The 27,939-nt window shown below is 31.7% G+C and overlaps 1 protein-coding gene across 1 annotated transcript; it reads right to left on the reverse strand.

The window, feature by feature from the left end:
- On the reverse strand, positions 1-27,932 carry LOC143076833 (uncharacterized). Its single transcript, XM_076252728.1, has 14 exons — positions 27,284-27,932; positions 24,421-24,842; positions 23,903-24,071; positions 21,230-21,651; positions 20,156-20,324; positions 18,943-19,053; positions 13,607-13,855; positions 10,215-10,730; positions 9,182-9,288; positions 7,382-8,626; positions 6,370-6,400; positions 4,995-5,281; positions 1,801-1,828; positions 1-923 (listed from the first exon to the last, which is right to left on the reverse strand). Exons 1-14 carry the CDS (start codon positions 27,462-27,464, stop codon positions 619-621), a joined length of 4,242 nt encoding a protein of 1,413 aa, XP_076108843.1. The 5' UTR covers positions 27,465-27,932; the 3' UTR covers positions 1-618.
- Positions 27,933-27,939: the final 7 nt, after the last annotated feature.

Raw genomic sequence — 27,939 nt, forward strand, 5'->3', positions numbered from 1 at the left:
TAGATTGATAGATAGATACTTTATTATATAAAAACTAAAAACTAAATACTACAATTAAATTTATATAAAAATCATATGTTCTGCATGACACAATTAAAGTACATGACGTGCAATCCCAACTTTGGGTACAAGGGTACAAGTAAAATAGTAAAGTTGCTTCAAATCAAGTACCAACACACAGGTATTACTACCTTCTGTCGATCTGTGTTAGTGCACACCATAAATGTCTTGTTTCCCGTGCTCTGCCATTCAACAAATATATTTAAAAGCATTATATATGTATAAGCATGTTTAATTATTGTTAATTTTTCAATTTGTTTTATCTGTAATAAGTTATCTTGATATTCAATTCTATTACAAGTGGTAAAATGATTGTAATCATAGTAGATAAGTCAAAAGTCAAATGTTAAATCGTTTTTTGTTTCTAATCAACATGTATTTTATATCAAAATTTCGAACATACAAATGTTTTCATTAAATGTATTTTTTTCTTTTACATTTTTTCTAGAGAAGTTAGTTTTGACTTCTGCTTCAATTGATACTAATATACAATGTCTTTTGAGGTTAAGAAAGACGTTTAAGAAATATCATTTTACATTTGTCGAATAATAACATGGATTACTGTCCAAGATAGATGTCCTTTAAATAATCCAACCCTCCAGTATGGACACGTTCCAGTGCTAACATTAGTTTGTAAATTGTCGGTTTAACTTTTCTTGAACATGTTGAAGTTTTCCATTTTCTCAGGATGTCTGATATTTGATTGTACATATCCCTTGGATGACGTGTCATTGTTTCCTCTATCGAACTAACACTTATTCCTAGCTCAATTCCGAGTGGTATAGCGCAGTTGCCAAGGTTCTTTGGGAGACCTTGCAAAACATCATCATCTGGAACTTCTTGTAGTCGAACATCTGCAATATCTGTCAAAAGATTAATAGATCATATGATATAAATATAAAGAGATTTTACCACTGCTTCAAGGGGGATACAATGGGTTTTTTTGAATTCAAGACGGTTAAATTTTAAAATTTCGAACGCGAAGCTCGACGAACGTTTTTGATATTTATCATTTGAGAGTCGAGGGTTGCTACAAATCGAACTGGACGGAATGTGGTGGTGGAATATGTTTCGTTTATGAATTTTACACGTTTTTAAATTTAATCCTTTATTTGAATAATCTGGAAAAAGATGTGTTCTTTCTAAGCTAAACTGGATTTCGCAACAGACTGGGGGTCTCCAGCTACACATAAGCTATGCAAACACCATCCGCCATATTAATCCGCAATAGCAAACAAAGACGACCGTATAACTGATTGTGTTGTTTTACAGTCAGTCATTTCACAAATAATCTAAAAGAGACAATGAAAACATGATTCGACAAAAAACACAGCTTGTATAAATATAATATAAAGTAAACCTTGAATGCAGTTTAATATACACTGAAATTATTTTTTTTTGGTATCAAATCTTTAAAAAAAAACATATGTCAATATGTTCCATGGTGTATAATACATAGAGGAAAGGTCGCAATTCGGAATTAGTTAATGATTTGTATTGTTTATCAAATACATAGCGCTTTAGACACCAGGATAGTTTGGAATATCTACCGATTGCTGTACAGTTTTAATTGAACAGAAAATGTTCTATTTTCATCTGTGTATATTTTTATGATTTTAATTTTTCGTCTCCTTTTATGGTAATAATTGTCATGCAAAGGCACAATTTTGTATTGTTTTTACGTGTTGGTATTTTGAAATTAGGTTTTTGCATGTAAAGAATAATAATAAACATTCTTACCTAATAAATGTGTGTATTCCCTAAACACCTGAAATGAAATTATTTAGTAGATCAAATTTCTTCGTTTATACATAAACGTTATATGTTGTGTATACTAAATCAATAAAAATAAATCCTTTATGACAGAATTACAATATGCAATAAAAAATAACAAACTATTTGATTTTTTAAGGGGACACATAACACCTAAGGGAGTTAACTCAGCTGAACGTTTTTATCATTTAATATTAGTAAGGAGATATCAAGGTTTTCAACGATCAAAATAAGTGTTTGTCAAACTGTTATATATTCATCCAAATTATTTCTGTAGATTATGTGATTCAAATATCACGAAATTTTAATATTTTGTCAACAGGTCATACATTTTGTTTGGTCAAAACTTTTACTATGAATAGATAACCCATACTATCGTGGCTATAAATGACCGCGACATGTAAAAATGTGAAATAATTCAAACGAGAAAACTTATGACTATAACAACACATGTAATGAAAGAAAAAAAAATACAAGAAAAAAAAAGACTCCCATGAACAAACGACAATCCCCGAATTTCAAGCTGTTGACTAGGGACATGTGAATAGGAATATGGCGACATTAAACATAAGTATAAGCGCTCAACCATACGCTTAACGCAGGCTCGACAAAAATCAGTTCTAATTGACATAACACCTATACATAACAACTCTAATTAAATCATAAATCATGCCCTTCAGAATATTCAAATGATCGGACTCATGCAAGCATCAATGACGAGACATGAATTGTGCAACAAATAGTATCTGGTACAATTAATACGAATGGACTAGCTAATGTCGTTACTACCAGTGGTTCGATATCTCTGCTTTAGGAATGACAGTCCACGCAGGTATCATTAGCCATGTAGCTGGTATTTCGGTTATATTGTAGAAAAACACGAACATTGTTTGCTGTTATAGAATTTCGGAAATCATTTAAAATGTAATAATATAATTCCGCAATGAAACGCCCCGAATCCTTATTGGGATACATGTATATGACTATCATATACCCATTTTTGTTTTATCATTTTAAGCTCTTCAACATTCGATTGAGGTACGAATTTTTGTTTTTTGCAAAATAACTAACGAGACTTCATTTGTCAATATGCACACCTGGTACAGTACACATATTACATGTAACGTTATTGTTTAATATCTTATTTTGTTTTCCATATAAGAAAATATGTAAAACGCAGCTCTTTTGGTCGTGTCCATAACATTCTTAAACGTTTGTTTAAAATAAAAATGGAAAGGAATTTTTAGAGTTTAACACATTTACTAGACAAATATCAATAATAGACTATTGACTCCGGTATACTACATTTTTACAGCAGGTTACCTACTTTACCTGTAACAGTGACATCTATTTACTTTGTCGGCCAAATTTGACCTGTTTGGGAATCATTATTTAAATTAACATTACAGGACAATAACTCCAATAAGGAGTCGTCAAATAGGTTTCTCAATATTGTCTTAAATGTAGAATGTGTCTCCCTGATAATGTATGCTCTTTAAGTTTTTGATTAACTATTATAATTCTATAAATTGCCATTGTTGTATTATAGTTTGTTTCTGTGTGTGTTACATTTTAATGTTGTGTTTCTGTAGTGTCGTAGTACTCCTCTTATATTTGATGCGTTTCCCTCACTTTTAGTTTGTAACTTAGATTTTTTTTTCTTTCTCAATCGATTTATGAATTTCGAACAGCGGTATACTACTGTTGCCATTATCTAAAGATATTTGGCAAAAACGCAAAAATCGTCAGCAATAAATCTTTTAATGAGAAGAGTGGAAATTACGATAACAGTCTTAAAGTTTATCTCTATCTAATATAGTTGTCAAGATAAAGGAAATAAAGACAAAAATGGTAAGATGTTTCATGTAAGTGCAATAACTCCTACAAGAAGTCGAAGAGGGACGAAAGATACCAAAGGGACAGTCAAACTCATAAATCTAAAACAAACTGACAACGCCATGGCTAAAAATGAAAAAGACAAACAGAAAAACAATAGTACACATGACACAACATAGAAAACTAAAGAATAAACAACACGAACCCCACCAAAAACTAGGGGTGATCTCAGGTGCTACGGAAGGGTAAGCAGATCCTGCTCCACATGTGGCACCCGTCGTGTTGCTTATGTGATTACAAATCCGGTAAATAGTCTATTTCGGTAGGTCACATTCATCAAACAGTTTAACAATTAACAATTAGTAGAGTTAAACATTCTGGACATTATGTCCTGTCAGATTGTTTCTATTTACTTTTTGGTTTGACAGAACATACATTTTACACTAATGTTTTATTTTTTGCCATGTTGGGTAGTAAGTACGGTCATCATTTTTTAAATAAAAACCCCATGTAGAAAAAACTGGTTAAGGATGTCTGCTTGTCATGTTTTGGAACTTTTGTCAGATTTTCGAAATTCTCTGGTGCTATCCATTTGAATGCCTGAACAAGTTTTCCCCATGAACCCCAATTTTTCTTTTTATAAATCTTTTATATGTATAATTATAAGTCATTTGTAAAAGTCTTATAAAATTTGATTTATTTTTTGAAAAGTATTTGAGAACCTTAACTAGTCAATGATAAAGCTATGAAAAATCAAGAGGGAACATTTTCCCGCCAAACTTCCAATGGCTAATATCTCGAAAACAAGCACATTGACCCCAAATTTTTTTTTGCTTTTTTGATTCCTCAATTTATTCCCTATCAATACATATTAGTTTTATGAAAAGTGATTTATTTTGAAACTGAGCAGCGAACATCCTTAAGTTCAGTTCAGTAGTTTCAGAGGAGAACATCTTTGTAACAGTGAACAGACGACGACGAAACCGACGTCGGACGAAGAAAGCCAAATGATGAGAAAAGCTCAGTTGGCTCTTTGAACAAGGTGAGTTAAAGTTGACTATCGGTACCGATGTTAATATCTTTTTTAAAAAGCGTAGATCATAAGATAAGAAATTATACAGAGGATAAATGACAGGTTATAGATCAAGATATATACTATGAAAACGTTTGCTATTTGAAATGAAATATACTTCAAAAAGACAGGGGAGTCAACATATACCTCAAAAAGACAGGGGAGTCAAAATATTCTTCAAAAAGATAGGGTAGTCAACACTATCAATAAAGTATGAGTGTAAATGAAAAAAAATAAACAAGACTTTTCAAACCTTGCAAAGTAAATGCCTTGTGTCGCCAACTGCCTTCAGTGCGTCCAGCAAGTTGTTGAATGATTTGTTTGGTCTTCCCACTATGTTTTTCGTTTTCCAGAAATTCAATGCCATGATTTTGATAATAAGAGGCATGCGTGTGTAGCTGTACTCAATATCTTCCCAGTCATTCAGTTGTATCCCGAGGTTAATTATCAACTCCCTACAACTTTGAATATTCAGTTGATAGGCAAGTCTTGATAGATGTTGCTCACTTGGTGACATTGTCAGGACAGATTCGTCAAGACCTAAATATAAAAAATAATCTCTTACAAAGAGACGGTAAAACTAGAATTGAATTAACAAGTATTTTTTAAATCGTGTTCGAACAATAGGACTTAGACCCAATTGATCCTGCATGTTTTGGTCTGTTATTTCCGACGGTTAATCATAAGCTCTAAAGTCAGTACCCGTTACTTACATGATTCTAAACCAAATGGAAGTAGATTCGCCACTAATTAAATTAAATATTTCAAAATGATCCTAAATATCTTAGCCAAAGTTTATGATCGCTGAATTTTTCTATCTTTTTAAAAAAAAAGTTTTTATCTCTTTTGCTCACAAAGATTGTAAATATGCATAGCTTTTTTTCTTTAGAATTATATCATTCATAGCATGCATAGTGAACATACAGAAGGTTAATAAAACCAAGCGCTTAGAACACGAAAGTTTTAATGTTATTTTACATATGAAAAATGGACCAATACTGCCAGTGTTTGATCCCTAGGGTATCATCAGCTCATTAGTATGCGGTCTAATGATTGATTCACAACATACTGTATATTTTCCAATTATGTATTTGAAATTATTATAAGGCTTGTTGGCCTTAAGGAAATTTTGCATACTTTAAAGTTGCCGCTTGTCTACAAGCTGTAAATGTGGTATTTCATATATCAATTTCAAATTGCATTCATTAAGAGAAGCTTGTCAGACGCATGCTATCAATGATTTTTTGGTGTTCCACTGGAGGCGGATCCTCTTTTTCCTCTATTTATTTCATTATCGAATATGATTAATAACTGTTTGTTGGACATCAACAAGACTTAAGATGCCAAATTTGGTATAGAAACTGTCGATATTTTAACTGCGGTTTTAGAAGGTTCTTGATGCTGTATTTTTTTGTGTAGTGTATTGCATTTTGTTGTTTGTATTTATTTGTTTTTCTTCCACCGGTTGTCGGATTTCTTTAATTAATGATAGTTGATTCATCCTTACTACCTAATCTAGATTTTAAACAGAATTGGCCATGGACATTCATCCGACCTTGGTATTATAGAAATTATTCATTAAATGAATCAACATTTCGGATTATAAATCATGAACTTAATTACTTTACCTGGGCAATTGGATGAACACTCTTGATGCGTCTGAAAAATATTTCGCAGATACATTATGATAGATGATATAACTAAGATATGAATTGGTAGGTCATAACTTAAGATTGCAAAAGTTACGCTTGAGATATGATTTGTTTTTCAATTTTTAATAAAAGAGGAATTTTGAAATAATGCTTCGTAATGTGCAGTAACTTTGCCCCAAATTTGTCAAAATATGTTCAAAAACAAGTATTAAAAATAATTCGAACTGACGTGAATCCGTATTCAAGATAACTTTAATTTAGCTCTTTATGTAGACAGAAGCTACATGTACGCATGTATTAGTTATATTCAACTATAAAAAGGAATTATTTATTAACTCAAAACATGAAATCAAACAGACCTACGAAAATAGTATTGCACGTGTTCGTTAATGATCTAATATCATGTAAACATAGTGTTAAATGACCATCAACAGTCTTCGGTAATTATCTTAATGATTATTATATGGCGTCTAGACAAAAATGCGCAAGCAATGCTGATATAACAAACTAATACATGTTGCCTTGGCTTTATTTCAAAGTCAACAAACAATGACTGAGGGGCGGGACCAAAAAGCTCCATGGATATGAGAGATGCTTATACAACTGCATACCAAATATCATTGACATACCACAATTGGTTATCCACAAACTGACATAATCACAAACTAAAAAATGCTAGCTAAGCAAAGTTTCAAAGTCAATAGACCATGACTGAGCGTGCGGTTCCAAACAATTGTCATGGTAAAAAGATGTACAAATGCTTATACAACTACATACCAAATATCATTGTTCTACCAATAGTGATTCACCATAAACTAGACCTTATCACAGGTTAATACCTTTTTGACATCACCACCGCAATGCGCAATACCTCTAAGATAATTTGTACAAAACATTGCATGCTCTGAGGAAGAAAATCTTTAATCTTACGAATTATTCATCAGAGGAACTCATTTGCTAATATATCTAGTTCATATGGATAAATTACCTTGTTAAAAATCCACAGTAAAGGATCTCTAGAGAAATGTGTATTTCCATTATTACACACCCACTCAGGAGTTTGTTTTGCCTTTGAAATTGATATCACACATGGAGATCTGCAACAAACTTCTCCGACTTCAATGTGAAAGAGATTCGACACATTCACTTGTTGGTGGTTTTTTCCTATGCTGATTAGATAAAACTTCAAAACAGCTTGTAAAGTAACCGTCAAGCAATCTTGAATACTGGCTGCGATATCTGGGGAGATGCAAGACCTAGATGACATGTTTGTAAGATATACGACAATTCTGTTGTCTTCTACTATTATTCGAAACTCCGTTTGGCTGTCAACACATAGTACAGCTGAGGAATGGTATAATAATGGACGTTCGTTCACCTCTTTGATAGGCCAAATACCACTAACAGCACCTATCAGTTTGAAAGACAATGCCGACGGTATGGATGACTGTCGTATGTGATAGACCAACGCAATTGTTCTGTTTGCAAATGATTTGTCATCCAGAAAGGACATCGGCATCTTGTGTTTAACTGTGCATGGAACCAAAAAATAATCTACGTGTGTCTCATCCTGGCCAGAGTATCTTTTTGGCAGGACCAAAACATCCAGATGTACAAGAACCTGAATAATGAACTCTTTGTAGTCATCATCTGGTATATGATGAACGAATTCTTTCTGTTGCCATAGTTTAATGAGATCTGTTTTGTGTATTTTACCAGTTTCTGTCATTCTTCTTAGAATACTTCTAAGGGTCTCATCGTTGGGCCAAAACATTTCATCTGTGATGAATGACCTCAGGATGTTGACCAATGCAGGAGGATACAGAATGATGAAATTGTTAAGTTCTGGTTGATCAAAATACATGATTTTGCCCAATGCGTGTTGTGTTAAGAGAAACTCGCTCATTTGTTTGTCAGAGAGTGCTAAATCTTTATTCATTGTGTTTGCCTCGACTAAATATGTTTTCGGTATTATATTAATATTATCTTTGATCATATTATCGATCATTAGCTCAATTGGGACCCAAATTATTGGCCGCCGTAGTCCCCAAGATGGCTGGTGCCGGGCAATAGTGACAATATGGTTTTTCAAATTCTGAATTTCTTGATCGTCTTTGTCTGTACCATTTATAAAGAAAACTGGATTAAAGACAATGTGTTTATTCATTTCGTGGGAACCAAACATTTCAGTGACTCTCTGTACAAATTCCCTATTCTTTTTCTTCTGCATATCCTGGTGAGTAAACAGTACATAATGCTAATAGATAAATTAATAACATATTATGTTTTAGCATTGGACAAGGTAGTATATTTTTGTCTCAGTGTTTATGACCTCGTTACTCTACATCCAGTGGATGTGTATCGATTGTTAATTTTCTCCTGGAAATATGTTTTATTAAAAGTCAAAAGTCGGAGTTGGCTTTCAAATAACTACGAATATTGACCGGTCGATACTTTGTGCAATTAGTCTATTCGGATACAGTTTTGTGTTGATCTGAAGGGTTACGCCTTTTTTTTAACTGATTTTTACAGTTTGCGATTATGTTGTGTAGGTACATCACTGTCCAAGGTTCGAGGATGTTCTATCGCTTTCAAACATGCTAAACCCGCAATAATATACAGGTGTCTGTTTGAAGAATAAACCTTTAAAATGGATTTGTATTTTGTCATGTTTAGGCATTGTACAGCTTACGATACGTTATGAAAAATATACATTCTCGAATAAGTATCGATTAAATGAAATTAAATCACAATAACAAATAAACAGGATAACTGAATAAATGCTTACATCTGAGAGAATATCCCTATGCGTTGCAGCAAATAAGATCTTTGGCATGACACTACTATCATCAACACAGTAGGTGAGTATTGAGTTGACCCAATGTTTCACAATAGCTGGAAAAATACGAATACGCAAATAAGTTTCCCTCTTGCATATGCCTCTATGTTCATGTTCATATTTTGGGGATAATGCAGGGTAAAATTATAATGTCTTTCTAGTTATATTTTAGAGTTGTTTATTTATATATATATATATATATATATATATATATATATAAGTATATAAACAACTCTAAATTGCGGTTTTTATCCAATGCAATTATATAAAAATAAACAACTCTAAATTGAAAACTGCGTTAAAACCTATGATTGTGTTGGTTAAAAACCGCATTTTTTGTACGTTTGCATGTAAAACTAATTTAGCGGTAGAGGGGTCTAAATACAGCACCAAAAACATTTTCTAAAAGACCAAAAAAAGTGAAAGAGTATATTTTAACAAAACGCATTTGACTCGCAGGTCGAACTACTGATGTTCTAAAACCCTGCTGACTGCCATTGACGATTGACAAATAAATTGATCACAAGATGTAATAAATTGATCTTTATATATACAGCTTGCATGTCAGTAACTGCTAGTTGTCCTTTGTTTATTTACATATCATTGTCATTTTGCTAAGTTTCTTTTATTACCTATTCTGACATCGGATTCGTAATTCTTTTAAACTGAATTTTATTGTGCGAGTTGCTATAGATTTTTTTCTACATTAGCTGGAGATATAAGGGGGAAGTTGCGATCTCACAAAACATGTTATACCCCGTCGTATTTATGCGTCTGTCCCAAATCAGGAGCCGCAGGCCTATGTGAGGTGTGATTAAAAAAAAAGTAAATTTATGGGCCACCTGAGGACCACCTGGAAAACCTATTGGTTGCCTTCGGCTGTTGTCTGCTCTATTGTCGGGTTGTTGTCTATTTGACATATTCCCCATTTCCGTTCTCAATTATATATCTATATTATCAATTGTCATAAGGCTGTACTTACTTTCATTAGAAATATCACCCGTAGGATATTCTGTCAGAGGTTCCTGAAAATCCCTACTACCATCAAACATCACTACAAATGTACCACCGTGCTGAACAAATAACTGATGGGTCATATCATACGATCGTTGACCACCAAAGTCAACTAAATCTGATGGTGCAATTTTAACCTTGTATTGACCACTCTCAACTTCTTTCAAAATGTCATCATGTACAGCATAGGCTTCAACCGTTTTCACATTAGGCAGACTAATTGATGAAGTATTGTTCATTTCAGATGTACTGAACTTTTCTTTCGATAAGACTTCATATTCCCCAATGTCATCCTCGGTGGATACAGAAACTTCTGAACTGAAATTAGCATCAATCTCAGAATCATGAGGATTTAATTCTGTCAAATCATTAGAGGATGGAGCAAAGCACAGGTCATGGTGGTTGTCAATAGTTTGACATTTAGTGATCTCACGATTTGGTTTTCCAATTACTAACTTGGTCAACACATTATGACCTCTATCTTCTGCAATAAAAAATGTTTTCATTTTAAAATCGTCGTTAAAAGAAACAAATAAATGAAACAGACTATGAATGTACTGATCAAATAAAATGTGCAATGCATTAATGTTAATGACGAAGAAAGAAATGCGATAATTGGTTGGTTTTCCTTATGGTGCGGTTGGAAGACTAACATTAAGAAACTGTCAGGTAAAGCATGGATTGGTACTCAAAATAGAGGCAGTAAATCCGTCTTCATGCAGATGACTATCATTTTTAGTACATTGTAAGTCAACCACGTTAATGTCTTAAATCCAAATATAAGATAATAAATAAATTTGGTGTACTTACTGTCTTCTGATTGCGTAAAATAAAAGTTATTTTCAATATTGTCAATTTTTATGGCATCACGCCCACATTGACGTTGTGTATTCATACGCAGCCGGACAGGTGTATACATTACAATGATTATGTAAAAAATAGTGGCGTATTGTCAATAGTATCCGAGAAATACACCAAACGTCAAAAGCTAAACATTGTCCAAAGGGCCATGAAAATGAAGTCAAAGTCAGATAAAGATACATAGCTTTATTGTTTTAAAACCTATTTCAACCAAACGTCATGTTTTTTCAAGTGTTTCCTTTTCCTCTTATGAATTTCTTACAACTAACATACTATATATTTTAATGCTTGAATAACAGTCAACATGATACATGTTTGTGGTTTCTAACTTTTTGAAAAGTTAATGAATGAAAATCTCTATTTTTCTCTTGAAACGAATGGATGAATATAGCATTATGATAAGGGATAATATACATTTATTTGTGCATGTAAAGTTGTGATATATGCTCACCTTGACCTCGACCTTGACCTCATTTGCATTGTTCATAAGTCAATGATAAGCCGTCTTGGTTTTGTTACTTGAAAAGGTGCATTAAGCAATATTTCAACTATATTTGGTGTATGGAATAAAAGTATGGTGAACATGTCTGAAAGGCTAGCTTCATATGCCATCGGCCTTATGTTCATTAGTCAAATTTATATCACGTAAAATGATAAAAACTTACACATTTTACATTCATTTGTGAACATCAGTTTCGCGTTTAAGTATATATAACCATTCTTTTGTGTACATGTATAATTGTTATCGACCTGTTTTTATAGCTTGATTTCTCTTAGCATGATAAATATATATATTCAGTTTCTAACCTAGAATGATTCTCTCCATTCTACCAGACCGTATAATATCAAACCATAATAATTCAAATGTATGTGTAGTGGTATAACTCAAAGATTGTGTCTCTATGACATAAAATATTGATATATCTGAGAACCAGCAGGTAATCATAACGAAAATAAATTACTTTTTGTTTAACGCATTTTTGTGAAAGCATTTTAATACTTTAAAATGCAGCTGTTCGCCATTTTCAATCGATTTATAACTTTTGAACACCGACACAATATCCTTAATTCATCAACATCAAAATCCGAATATCTGATAAATAAATCGGTTTTCTCCATGATACTATTAAATGATGATTGTACTCATGTACAGATATAGGCTGTACTTTATAAATACATATGATTACATAAAACCAAACTGCCTCTTGTTATGTTTGCCTGCTTGTTCCCAGATAAAATATCCATATTTTATCTCAAAGAGACACAATCTTCGACATTTACAACTACACATATTATTTGAAAGAGGATGATTCATTCTCATGAGGTCTCAAACTAAAGGGAGAGGTATTAGCGAATTTTAGTTTTAAAGATTAAACTCTTAGAAATTCAAGATATAACTGGTATAGAAATGTTGAATTTGATCAGATTAATCTTTAATTAATCGTTGTATTCCTTATAAGTCAAAACTATTTCAAACAGTTTGAGAAGAGCTCTATTTGCACATGTTGCAATAGATTGTTATTTACATTTATTCGATACAATCTTAACTGGAAGTAAGCAAACAATTTTATATCACTTGACTTAGGTCCAAAGTTAAACCGAAATATCCTGACAGAACGGATTAACTTGAAAGTTATCGATTAAATAAGTTATTCTAGATTATGTCTTTTATAATAACAATCAGTATACATTATGATAGGTATAGTTAATATCGATATATTGTTTAAGTGCCAGTCTTTGTAAGAATCAGGCAATTTAGGAAAAAATCAAAACATGATCAGAAAAAACCCACCGAGCTAATCATTCTTTTTAATACTTACCATCATCCTGAGTTAAAAATTATTAGTCTTTCGTTTGTGTGTGTCTGGTAATATCAAATAACTCGGTTAGAAAATTGGTTAGAATGATAGCAAATCACAGAGTTATCTCCCCTTATTCGTTAATTTCTAGTGCATTTCAACCAAATTGTATCTTCTATTCATGTCTATTACCAGAACAGAAAACAGAAATGAATGTTATTTTTGTGCATAACTACATATTATGAACTGAAATCAATGTCAAGTTGGGTGGGGTTTTTTGGTCATGTTTTCACCACTGCCTGATTCTTAGGCAGACTGGCACTTAATAGTGTAACGGTTAAAAGATCTTAAAAGGCGATATATACCAATTTAAGGGAAGTCCAAACTTATCAGTCGAAAATAAGTTGTAAATATAAATCTTCATCTGTAAATCAGATATAACATAATGGTTAACCATCTTGTGATGACGTCCTTAAAATGTAGGAACGACTGACATTAATTTTACTACTTGAAATTTGGAATGTCGTTTATATTAACTTAGGTCTTTTATAAATCAAACGAGAAAATTAGCAAATATATTTTTATTTGTGAAAATATCAACAGTTCGTTGCAAATACATGAACTCTTTATGCCTATCTTGGAAAGCATTATACTATATGAATAAACAATATCCATGTCTTATATTTTCAAAATACCTTACCTTCTTTTAAAGGGACCATCTCAAAACTCTCCAAGTTGATACCATTTCGCCCAAAGTGTATGACTAATCCATCTGTTGATTTCCATGTAAGTGGTATTGGGGTACCAATCAGAACACTTGCTAGGGTGGACTTTCCACATGCGCAACTTCCACAAAGGAAAACTCTATTTTCAAACGACTCATATGTTCCAGTGGATAGCAGTTTTCGAAAATCTTCAGACGTTCCAGCGAAAGGAAGCAGATCAGGATCTATTAAAAAATTCAATCAGAATCATCATTTGTTAATTGGTTTTTCAAAATTCGTATCTGAATATTTTCATTAATCTTATTAAGGAATTCGGTGATACAGATTTGTGAATCTAAACAAACTGTTAGATATTAAACATAAAGGATTACTCTATTTTTTTAGTTTGTGAAAATACCAACAGCATAACCGTTTGAAATATATGAACTGTTAATGTATATCTTAGAAATGCTACCAATGCTAACTTTTTAACAGGAAGTAGAAAATCTGGCTAAACTAAAGAATAACTGGGAATCACTATCAGTTCATTGTTACGAATCGTGGGTATATTTTCTTATATGCTTTTACCCTTTGTCCTGTATTCTTTATATCAACTCTCCAAAGTTCGTTTACGTTTTTTTTATTTTTCTTGAAAGTGCCTATGAGCATAACAAAACTGGTTAGTATGGTTTCAATCAACTGATAACAGAATCAATATTTATTAAAATAAAGAAAAAAACAAAGGTATTATTACAGTTTTGAATTGGTAACTTTTTAAAACAAGTTTAATAAAACAACTGATAATCTTATCCGGATCTTATTTAAATTTCAAGGCTCGGTAAACAACATAACAAAGAAAAATAAAGAATGAACTTTTCCGTTTCTTATAAGTTTTCTACAAGTACAGCCAAACTTGCAAACTAAACATTTATATCTCAATTGAAGAATTAGGTCATTTGTTAACAAATAATATAATAACATAATTCCTGATTTGATTTTTGAAAGTTATATATAACAATGTAGGGTATGCTAATTGAAACCCAAAACATTATTACAGACACAGGCATATGGAACGAATTTGGGATACAAAAACACCATAATATGGTACCAAAGGAAATTCACCGTTCACAAAAGGAAAAACTGGGGAAAGACAAATCATCCCTTTTATCGTTAATTGTTGTGAAGAACTCCTGATGTAAAACCAAAATATCTAGATTTGGGAAAAGACAATTGTTCATTACATTTTGGTTGAACCAAACCAGACATGTGATTTGGTCAAACAAGACTCATTAACTGCGCATGAATCAAATTAGGTTGATGACTATGTTAAACACTACGTTAAGAGCATTATTTGAATATGAAAAAAGATTGCCAATGAGACAACTCTCCACAAGAGACCAAATTGACACAGAAATTAACAACTGTAGGTCACCGTACGGCCTTCAACAATGAGCAAAGCCCATACTGCATAGTCAGCTATAAATGACCCCGAAATGACAATGTTAAACAATTCAAACGAGAAACTCTACGGTCTTATTTATATAAAAAAAAAATAACAACGAAAACAACAAATATATAACGCATAAACAAACGACAACCACTGAATAACAGGCACATACATACATAATGTGGCGGGATTAAATATATTTATCCGCGAAACGGATTATGTAAAATATGAAGAGTCAAAAATACATGTTATGGTTCCATGAAATTCCAAAATAAATTATTGACATTCATTATAAATAAATCTCAATCAAAAAAAAGGCACATTCAGGAACTAAATCAGGAAGTTTTGATTGTTTATAAAAAGAGTATCTTCAATATATCTGAATGTGAAATTAAACTATTGGCTTTTTTGATCTTTTATTTTTTTACAAGTCACTGAAGGAACGCCGACTCATATAATAAAAGAGGTCTGAAAAAAAAAGATGCGCACAGTTCGTTCATATAGTAAGGAGAGCAATTTGTTGAAAAGTCTATCTTCTGATTCAACAAATATGTTGTCAATAAAAAAACATTCAGCATACTGAATCCTTGTTCTAATGTGTGTCATGTTTTACTTTTTGTGCAATATCAAAGAAATACGCATAAGGTATTCCAAACTAACAAAATTATTTTTTTTATATTTCAAAGCATTGTTGAATATTTTTTATACGAATTTTTAATTTCAAATGGATAATGGTTGTACAAAGGGTTGAAAAATCAAAAAAAAAAAATGATGGAAATATTTGAATTTTAGAGAAAGATCGATATTTTAAACTATACAGAAGTTTTTAAGAGTTGGTTAGCATCCACATATGATAAATACAGCTACGCGAGTAAACATTTTGATAGTATTTCTGAGGACTCTCGTTCAATGTGTAATACCACCAAATCATTGTACGTCGCATCCGGAGGTATACGAAAATAGGTCTAAAAAAATATTCCATTGAATTTGACAGTTATAGAAAATTAACCCTGCATTTCAATGCACTTGAATTTTTCTGAGTCATAAACATTTATATTGGGAGTCTGAAAGTATCATTCTTTTTTTATTTGATGGTCTTATAAAATATTTTGGAAAGTTAAGGTTACATAGTTACCAAAGCTGGTAACCAGTTAATAACAGTGTGAACATTTAGATTGTTTACTACAATGGAATGTAGTGTGAAATTTTCACTGAGCACTGGAAACTATTTAACTTTAATCATGCTAGTTATTTCTTTCGTTGGAACAAAGGTAAATACTGTACATTTTTTTTTAGAAATGCCAATTTAACAAAGACTAATGGGGGAAATCAATGGTATTACACTTATTTTCAATGCAAACATATTGTTTTGTCAATATAAAGGACAATATTGCTTAGTAGAAAATGCAGATAAGCCGGCTATATTTGTACGGAATTTTATGAATTTTGTGAAAGTATCTAATCCAAACTATGTTAGTTCTCCTATTGTCTGTTCAATGTAATGTTCATTGAATCCATGAAGAACTCATGATTAGCCAAAATCTCATCCGTGTCAAATGGTATGTTTTTGCAAAATTTTGAATTATTCGAAATACTAAGAAGTTTCTTATCCAAGGCATAGATTACCTTAGCCGTATTTGGCACAACAGTTTGGAATTTTGAGTCCTCAATGCTTACCAACTTTGTACTTGTTTAGGGTCTCTAACTATTTAGATATGAGCGTCACTGATGAGTCTTGTGCAGACAAAACGCGCGTCTGGCGTATTAAATTACAAGTTTGGTATCTTTGATGATTATTTAAACCACTTGGTCGATGCAAATGCTAGTGGACGTTTCGTCCCCGAGGGTATCACAAGTCCAGTAGTTAACACTTCGATGTTGCCATGAATATCAATTATATGGTCGTTTTTTATAAATTTTCAGTTGTAAAAAGTTTTTCAATTATTCGAAATACTAAGGATTTTCTTATCACAGACATAGATTACCTAGCTGTTTTTGACACAACCTTTTGGAATTTTTGGTCCTCAATGCATTTTAACTTTGTACTTGTTTTAGCTTTCTAACATTTTTTTTATCTGTGTCTCTAATGAGTCTTATGTACACAGAACGCGCGTCTGGTGTACCAAGTTATAAGCTAGGTACCTTTGATATTTATTTGTATATTGGACTGCCTGATGTATTCCAAATTTTTTTACAAGACACTCGTAGTAGTAAGATTTATATACCAAGACGATATCATTCGAAGCTTTGTTCGCAGAAACAACAACCTATTTATCATGTTATTGAGAAGAGCTGATATATGTATTTCATGGTTTCACAGTTTGTCTCTAAAAAAGGGCTTAAATCGATTATTTACAGTTTTTCAATTTATGAATTTGACGTTTTATCAGAGACCGGATTGTTTTGACCTATTCTGACAATTTTATTGAATTTAACTTTAGCAAAGTACTCAATGGAATCAATAATAATTTTTGGAACTGTGGTTTCAATTGATGTGTTGGATTCCATGAACTTAGAACCATGATATATCATCTTTCCGAGATGTTCATATTGAAAAAGGTTTAGATCCCAAGTAACACCATGGCTATTAAACTATTTTTCATCTAATCGTTGATTAATTTGACATATACAATTGGACTTTTAAAAATTATTCGTAAAGGATTCACATTCAATTGATGTGTTTGTCTATGAAATGAGATCAAACAGATCTATGGAAAAAGACCTTACACAGTAAGCATGCTCTCTTCTTTATTTGTATTTTAAAAAAATATGTTTACCTGTTTGTATTCATATTTACTGTCTTTTCTATATCTATATCTATAATGGGTTATGTCCTCATCGATAATTTTTAGTTGGTCAGGTCAGTCATTAGCTGCTTGACGAACATTCAGGAATAAACACGAAATGTTGATATTTTGTTTATATGCATGACTTATCACATGAATTTTCCGATATAAATAGTTATCAAAAGTACCAGGATTAATTATGGTGGATTCTTATATGACGTGTTGCATTCGCTTTGTTAATAAACCCATGCTCTTAATCCAATAAAATTAGTTTGCACATGCGTAGATTGCCTGACTACTGCAAAATAATGAATTTTATCAAATTAGCATGCATTTAATATCGCTGTTAACTTAAAATACTTCCAACCTCTTAAATGATGCACATGTTGTTACTTATTCATTTATTATGACTGCAACGTGTTGCAATTCGAAATTGACATATTTGACCTAGATACGACAACCGTTCATGCCGGCTGTTCAAAATCCTCCATCTTAAAAATCACATTGCCAGTCGTTTGCTAATTTACAAAAAAAGGGCGGTTCATGGATGAGACTTGACAAACGCTCTAAAACTTATACACATCGGACATAGAAATTACATTAACTGTCCTAATCAGAATCCAAATAATTGATGCAAGCTATACTTTATTGTAGTTTTAATCTTGGTAGGAACTATATTCGTGATTATTTTTGCCCGAGCGATAGTGAGGTCTAAAATAACACGAATATAATGCCTAATTAAACCTGGTTTTACTGATAGCTAAACCTCTCAATTGTATGGCAATGGTATTAAATTCCATTATATTGACAACGGTGTGTGAACAAAACAAACAGACATAATAGGAGGAATGTCAAAAATATGGGTACATCAGTAAACGTTTTGTTATAATCATAATCACTATACAGACAGATGTATAAACACATATTTACCATGACACAATATCACAATGACGGGATGTTTTAGTTCAGAGTCACGTCAGATGCAAGAATAGATTCAGTGTTAATTTCTTGCAACTAATGTCCCTTTCTCCATTATTTTCTCATATATTTCACAAACATTCTTTAAATTGCACGTTAAAAATAACTACAGGAATGGTACCTTCATGTTTGCCTCCTGTATGATCCTGATCCTGTATTTCAATATCGTCTCTAACAGTGTCTGATTCATCTTTAGAGGTCGTCATTTTAACATTGTCTGCTTGTAAAAGTTCTATTGAAAATAAGAAAATTCCACTCATTTCTACTTTAAAGGGATTATATATTTTCAGAACACTTTATAAAGATAGAAAAATTTAAGAAATGCAACATAGCACCACTCATGGAACTTACAGTGTGATTGCTTCCAAGTGATAGATGTTTGTTCAAACAAAAGCATTTAACCTTTCTCGGGCCAATCCGGCATATTCAAAATTACTACTGCTGAGTTCCACATTGGTTTTAAAAAGCTTCATAGTATATGATCCGTTCGTCATGACAAATACTGTCATATGCACAATATGCGTAAAATAACAGCATTAGTAAAACCCGGTCCGTATCTGTAAATTTTGTATCTATTTATCTCAATAATATAATACAACTCTCTATGTTTACATTTAAAACGAATCAAAGATTTATGATGATCAAACTTGTGATTAAGGTGGTATGGGTGTTTTTTGCCATCTTGGATTATAAATTACAGAGAACCTAAGGTCTAGATTTTCATTCAAATTAGCTATTTACTTTAACAAAAATAAGACAACTAATCTGAATTTTCATTTAAAATGAATTAAATTTTAAGATATAACTTATAAATATTAAAATTTTTACATGCGTAGATTATAAATGTTTCGGAAAATAGCATTTTAAAGGGAGATAACTCAGAAATCATACATTTCTGAAGAAATCTACATGAACTTTTGCTAATTATATATTTTAGCCGGAAAAAACGCACGGTGACCCTATCTTTTCTTTTGATATTCTCAAAGCATTAACTAAAAGCTATCTTCTCGTATTTCATTTTACAATTCTATCATTTAGTTAAGCTTCTAATCACATGATGATGTTTTTTTCCTGTGTAGTCCAGACAAAATATGTCATTTTGTCACAAACTGTAGCTTAAGAAAATACCCGGTGACCTATCATTTTTATTACATTTTTGTTCATATCACAATATATACTACATTTTGGCAAAATTTGAACAAATTCTATCATTTTTAATTTAGACTCCTATACAACTGTAATTGAAACATTTTCTTCAAGTTTAAGATATTTGCTACTTGATGGTAAGAGAACTAGAATTATTCATTATTCAAAAATGAATATTTGTACAATACCGTTTGTTTCCCATTCTTTCATTTTCTCAATGATTTTATTTTCCTCGTATAAACTCAGACTGAAGTCCTTGACTATTTTTCTCATCAGTTGGAATGAATTGGAGTATTTTACCGCATCCCATTGAGTGCAATTGCCTCGTTCCCATGGGTTCTGTATACTTCGTCGTACCTGATACATAACAAGATATATACTAAATATGAAACCTGTATAAAACTAATACATGGAAGCAAAATAAAATCGCAAGGCATTTTGTTTTTAACGTAGGTGGTAATTCGTGTCACAGTGTTCCTGAAACATATATCTGTTTTGCTATTATCTGAGATGACATTCATAATATGAAACCTCGATTAAAAGCATGAGATTATCTGTGTGGAAACGGATTCGTTCTTAAAAATATAAACTAACATTTGGGACTTGAAAGATTTGTCGGTTTACCAAGGAAACAAATTAAGATAATTCAATCTGTATCTCAATATACATTTTTGTTTTATTTCTAATGTTCAGTAAACGATACCACAACATTTTAACAAGGTGCTGAATCTTTTTTTGCATTGTTCGGTGGTCACTTAAACACCACAACCAATGGTTGTAATTAATTTATATATCAAATTACATCTCGATATAACAAATAGTGATTTAGCAACTACGAACGTTGATTTTAAAAATGAATATCATTACTATAAAAAACACGAAAGGATAGATGATTAGCATTTCGAACTTTCATGAAGAAATGGTTAAATATCAGTTTAAATAGATACAGAACCTGCATATTCAGCATCTACCTTAACAACTAGTCAATGTTTTTAATCAATCACAGCAAAGGGGAATAGCTGCCTGTGTTATCAAAGTCTTTTAATGTGTCATGTCTGTCTGTAGAATAGCTTAGAGAAATTAAAACATTCTTGAATGTGTAGTAGTACTTTTCTTTTTGATTATCATAAATTGCACTGTTTTTGTTACCTTCATCGTATTTTAGGAAATTTTTTGTTGGCTGTTGTTGGTTGAAATGAGTTTTTCATGTTTAAGTATTACATGTATAAGTCTTTTGTCCGTAGTTTACACAAATATCTTACTTCTTTGGCATCTGACTTTACAATTTGAGGAAACTTGTCAATGTTGATGATCAATCCCAGCAAAGCAGATATGTCACATGTGTCATCAAAGCCTGTATAGTGTGCCATGTGTGTCGGTAAAAATAGCTTGGATAAATCAACAACACTCTTGATTGTGTAGTCGTACATTGCCTGTTTCTTACCAAACCTTGCTTTGTTGTTGTTGACAGCTCCATAGTTCAGGTTTCTGTGTGTTGGTTGATAATATCCTAAATGTGTTGGATATATTTGTGTATCAATATTCTGATAGCGGGTTAATTCATTGTAGAGTACTGTTAGAATTGGAAACACATATTTCCTCAAAGCTGGTATTAATACAGTGTTCATACATATTCCAACAACCAACCACCTTTTCTCATTGTCGTCTAAATCTGACGGTTTAGCTGTAAATAATAATTTACAAAGAACAGTTTTGTTTATCATCTGTCAAATGCAAAGAGTATCAATTGCGTACACTGATTTAGTGTTGTCTTCAATTTGTTTTTTGGTAATTGTTTCAAAATTTGGTATACACTATCATTTTGTGAAATCAGAATTGTTCCTATCATTACCACAACATCAATACAGTTCGTGTTATACAGATTTCCTAAATATGGCACTGAAATATTCTATATGACCAGTTATCACAAATACGACACAAAAATATGCGTATTGCATACCTTAACAATTGAATGATCATTAACAAATTAAAATGAAATTCAAAACAGTGTGGCTGTGGCCATTGATTGACACATTAAATTCATCCATTGACTGGGACAATTTACGTGAACGTTTGTCTGTAACGACCACTGTTCACGACGTACCTACGATAGACATTTAAACTGTGGGGTCACCAAAGGTTTCTAAACGCCTTTAATTATAAAATAATTCGAAAAATTAATCAGGAATAACCTTTATGTTTTGATTTATATAATTGATATAAATCAAAACATCGTGTTATTTCTGATTAATTTTTCGAATTACTTTATTAAGCTGTTGAGAACCTTTGGTGACCCCATAGTTTAAGTGTCTTTAAAAAGTACATAGTGAGCAGTGGTCGTTACATACAAACGTTCACCTAAATTGTCCCAGTCAATGGATGAATTTAATGTGTCAATCAATGGCCACAGCCACACTGTTTTGAATTTCATTCTATATTATGGCTTGCAATGTGGTTACAAGATCTGAACTTGACCATTGGGCGTGGAGTGTTACATTAAAGTTAATGCATCAATCAGTTAGATACAAAACTACCATTTTAGTTTATATTTTCATACATGGCAATACAAAAGTAACAGATGTATAAAATTCATTAATTTATATCTTTCAAAACTTATATCAAAACCTTGATGGAAGACACCAATTCATTCATTTAGCCCGTCAAAAAAGAACAAAATAGCAGAACAAACTGAAAATTAGCTTAGATGCTAAACTTTTTCATAGTATTCACATGAAATCTGTGAATAAAGTAAAATCACAAAAATATTGAACACTGATGAAAATTTAAAACGAAAAGTCTCTAATTAAATGGCAAATGAAAAGCTCAAACACATAAAACAAATGGAGAACAACTCTTATATCCCTAACTAGGTACTTGCAGTTTTTTTTATGTGGAAATTAATTGTGGATTAAACTTGATTTTATAGTTATCTAAACCTCCTCCTTGTAAGACAGTCGCATACAAAAGCATTATATGACAACGATGTGAGAACAGAACAAACAGACACAATAGGTGAAAATCTAAAAATATTGGGGTACTGCAATTACCATTATGTTGTAATCTCAATCACTATACTAGCAAATAGATATGTAACAAAGAAACGACAACAGGCATACAGACAAAGCACATTAGCAGAAAGAGTGACAGTAATACAAATGTGTACCATAACACAATGACATGTTTGATAATTGCAGAGCCACGTCATATGTAACAATAAAACACAAAAAGGCATATAGACAAAACACATCAGCAAAAATAAAAGACAGAAATATTTTGTGTTTACCGTAGCACAATAACACAATGACAGCATTTATAAGAATAGAGCCCAGGCAAAGGGATATTACCAAAACTGACTAAACAGTAAACGTAATATTCAAAACGGCGAATAAACAATACTATAACATAACATGGTTTTAAGATGATAAACAAGGTTAATACACATAATGTATACTTCATCTATATGTTCAGTGGTTGTTTGTTTATGAGGTTCATACGTGTTTCTTGTTTCTAGGTTTTTATACAGATTAAACCGTTGGTTTTCCTGTTTGGATGGTTTTACGTAGTACTTATAAGTAATGTTTTGGCCCTTTATAGCTTGCATGTTCAGTGTTAGCCAAGGCCCTGAATTAAAGACCCCACTTTGACCTATAATGTATATAAAAAAAAAAGATGTGGCATAATTTCTAATGAGACAACTCTTCACAAGAAACCACATGACACAAAAATTACTATAGGTCACTGTACGGCTTACAACAGCAAGTCTGTTTTGATAAACTGATGTCAGCCTTTTAAAAACTTTTATACGAATACTAGATTTGTTGGGATAATAATTGAGTACAGCATCGAAAAGTTTAATTTTTCGACAAGGTTATAATGCCACTTGACATTCAGCAAGTGAATCCTTAATCAGTCACGAATTCATATTTGTACATTACCATTTATTTTCCATTCTCTCAATTCCATAATGAGTTGACTTTTTTCGTAGGAACTCAGCCTAAGTGACCCGACGATCTGCTCCATCAGTTGGAATGAATGAGAATACTTAAATTCATCCCATTCAGTGAAATTGCAATGAACCCATGGGTTTCTTATAACACTTCGTACCTAACATAAAACAAAATGCAAAAACAACATTCATATCTTTGTATACAGATTGACATATGTAAGCAAATTAAATAGCTAGAAATGACATTATTTTTTAAAAGAGGTATTGAATCATGTAACAGTGACCTGTCAGACACTTTATTGTCCCGAGTATTGAATGAAGTGCCTATTTAACATAAAGCATTACATCTGTTGTTTGATTTTCATTGTTCTGTATCTGAACAAATGTTTTGTATAACTTGGTAAAATTTAGGCCGCTTTTGGATACACAAAAGATAATAGACAATTAAAATATTGAATTTACGTGCAAAAACGGTAAGATATAAATATAAACAGATAATAGACTTACATTTTCTGCACATGATCTAACAGATACAGGAAACCTGCCAGTATTGATGATCAATCCCAGACATGCAGAAAGGTCACATGTTTCATGAAAGTCTGTATCGGGTGCCATGTGTGTCGGTAGAAATAGCTTCGATAGATCAACAACACTTTTTATTGTGTAGTCGTACTTTGCTCTTTGATTACCATACGTTGCTTTGTTGTTGTTGACAGCTTCATAATTCAGGTCAGTATTTGCTGGAGCATATCGTGTTAAATGTGTTTGATATGTTTGCGTTTCAATTTTCTGTTTGAGCATTAATTCATTATACAGGTCTGTTAAAATTGGAACAATATACTGCCTCAGTGCTGGTAATACTATCTTCTGGAGACATATTCCAACAATCAACCATCTCTTCTGCCTATCGTCTAAAGCTTGTAGTTTTGCTTAAAATAAAGATACAAAGGTATTGCGTTTTTATCATACGTCAAATTCAGAGAGTATATTAACTTCTGACACTAACGTCGTGTTATATACGATTGATCGTTTTGTTTTTGTTTCAACAGTTGCTAAAACTCCATCAGTTAATAAATCTATTAAAACCAATTCAAACATTGTTTTAAATAATTATATTTTTAATTATGCCGATGAATTGTGCAATATTACGTCAAGCAAACACATATTCAATACAAACATATGTTCATTACATACCTTAACGATTGAATTATCAGCTACTATCGTATACAATAGCTTGCAGATTAATAGTCCTAAACATTTTTAAACTCAACATAACGTAGGGCAGTGTAACATTCAAGGCTATATCTATAAACATAAATATATTTTAGTAAGTATATTAAATGTTTAAATATCAGTAAACGAAAGTTGAAGTCATATATTTTCCTTATTAATATATACTTTGCACAACACTTCGATTAAATGACACATAGGAAAATAAATGGTAATTTGTACATTTTTTTTTAACGATAACAAATATTTAATTCAATCATTTCCTGATATACAAATACCTAAGCAGCCCAGGTCGCATACTTAGAAACCCCTGTATTCTAACAGCCTCACTTGACTAGGGGGAAAATCAAATGAGTTTATAATAAAATACTTTTAAGCGTCACTCTATCAAATTACTATCGTATATCCGGTTCACTGAAGAAACATGTGTTGATTTAAACTGAAAAAACTTATAAATTTGATTGCGAAAAATGAGTTATAATTTGAATTGGAAATTATTGATGTAACCGAAAAAAAATTGAAATTATCTGATTTATACATATGGATTATAAAAAAAGGATAATGCACATGTGGTGAGTGCTGATGTTTTACGAAGCATGCTATGCGTAGTACTTAACTAATGTACCTAATATGCACAGACATAGATTCAAATATTGATTACAATAAATATCTTGGTTTTCTTTCTGTTAAAATAAAATATTGTTCACTACTTCATTCTCAAGATATTTTTTTAGTTGTACATTAAGGTACATTGAATTCGCATTAAGCTTTATTGTGCTAATATCGGTAAACAATACTGTGGAAGTTTAGGTAGTTCGTATTGGAAGAGTGTTGTCAAAAAATTAATGTGAAACATCAAATTTTTTATTCAATTGTCAAATATTCCAGTTTTTGTATAATTTGCGAATCACGAATTAATGCATTTTCAGATATAACAATATTCTTATCGTAATAGTCAAAACAATTACTTGTATTTTAGTTATGCCATTGCATATTAGTTCATTGATATGAGTTAAGTTAGCGTAAACAAATGTTTTTTGCATGATTCAAATATTATGTTTTCTGTGAAATAGTACTTCTAAGAAAAAATCTGATAGTCTTCCAGTAAAGGTATAATAAGAGGCATCAATATATGTAGGTGTTTTACATATGAAGATCTACCTCTACGATTAACATTGAAATAAGTGTGTAATGCACAGGTTTGTATTTGCAGTCGCTTACAAAAAAAACCGAAAATACAATTTTCAAAACTAAAGCAGAAATAACATGAACCCTTTTGAGCAAGGAGTTACTCAAGTGATCGGTTACATTCTGTAATGTTATAATCGAAGGCGATTACAACAAGTGGCTAATGTCAGTGGTAATATGTTACATATTCCCTAAAGGTAAACCGAAACATAATGGCGTCTGTTAAACTATAAATTCATGATCGGACAAGCAAGCCCTGGAATATTGTAGAAAAAAGAAGATAAATATTCTAATGAATGTTCTGCTAAAATGTAGGTTCACAGAGTTAGAACGTTTCGTTTGAAATTGTTTTAATCAATTTGTGTCGTTAAGTTCAGTCCTAAAACAACCCTCAGTGTAATAAAAAAAAGTTAATCTAGATATAGGAAGATGTGGTATGAGTGCCAATTAGACAACTCTCCATCCAAATAACAATCCATAAAGGTAAACCAATATACATGTTATAGGTCAAACGGAGCTTTTGCTCACACCGAACAACAAGCTATAAAGGGCACCAACATTACTAGTGTAAAACCATTCAAACAGGAAAACCAACGGTCTAATCTATATAAAAACGAGAAATGAAAAACACGTGTAAATTACATAAACAAACTACTGTACATTAGAGGCAGACTTTATCGATTCTGGTAGTTATTCGTTATTTCAAATAATTTTTGGTTTATTGTTGCAATCAATAGATTCACTCAGAACATCGTCTATAAAGCGGATCGTGATGTTAGAACGTTAAACTTCTTTCAAAATTGCCTCACAAGAAAAGTGAAAATAATCGGCAAGTATAGGATCACAGCTTGTTCCCAAATGAATACAACTGTCAAACGATATAATAAGTTCTCAGTAAAAACGTTCAGAATGTGAATGAACATTATGTGCTTACTGAATTAGATACAAATACCTGTTACTACTGGGTGCTTGTCAGATATCACATCATTTTTATCTTGTAGTTTTAGTAGTATTGAAAGTTTTGTCCCATCTCTTACTACTGGAGGTTTGGCAGCCATCACATCGATATCATCTTGGCACTTTTGTGATATTGAACGTGTACTGCCACCTGATGTCGAAGGTTCTTCGTTCATATTAAGTGCGTAACTCTGATTTTTGGATTGTCAGAACATTGTTATAATATGTATCCATTTGTTTCCGATAATATTGAAACTTATCTTTTGTTGTCATCACTTTCTGGAATAAATATAATTTGTCATTTATCAGAAAGAAAGTGACGACGATCTGTTTTAGACATCGACTATAATCTTATTTCTGTCGATGAAGAAATAACATCAACTATGTGGCGCACACTGACTAACAAGCAAAGTGGGGTTTTGAAAAATGTGTACCACATTATTGAGGATATTTCGAATAAACATAAGTTATAAAGATATATAACGTTATTTGTGTGTTTACTTTTTTCCCTTAATAACAAAACAAAAAACTGCCAAATGTTGACAATAAACGTATTTTTTCAATGTTGTCATCATGTGAACGTTTTATTATATTTAACTGTTCTAATTGTGATTAACAATTACAAATCTCTCAGTCTTAATTCAACATATA

Source organism: Mytilus galloprovincialis, chromosome 5, assembly GCF_965363235.1.
Source record: "Mytilus galloprovincialis chromosome 5, xbMytGall1.hap1.1, whole genome shotgun sequence".
Lineage (NCBI taxonomy): Eukaryota > Metazoa > Mollusca > Bivalvia > Mytilida > Mytilidae > Mytilus > Mytilus galloprovincialis.

What these genes read in the sequence shown, in the direction of transcription:
- LOC143076833 (XM_076252728.1), bottom strand. Translation starts at nt 27,464, where the DNA reads ATGAACGAAGAACCTTCGACATCAGGTGGCAGTACACGTTCAATATCA. An exon ending in GGGTGATATTTCTAATGAAA is followed by an intron (nt 9,289 to 10,214) that starts GTAAGTACAGCC and finishes GTATTTTTCCAG; the next exon opens with CTATTGTGAAACATTGGGTC. An exon ending in GGAATACACACATTTATTAG is followed by an intron (nt 924 to 1,800) that starts GTAAGAATGTTT and finishes ATCTTTTGACAG; the next exon opens with ATATTGCAGATGTTCGACTA.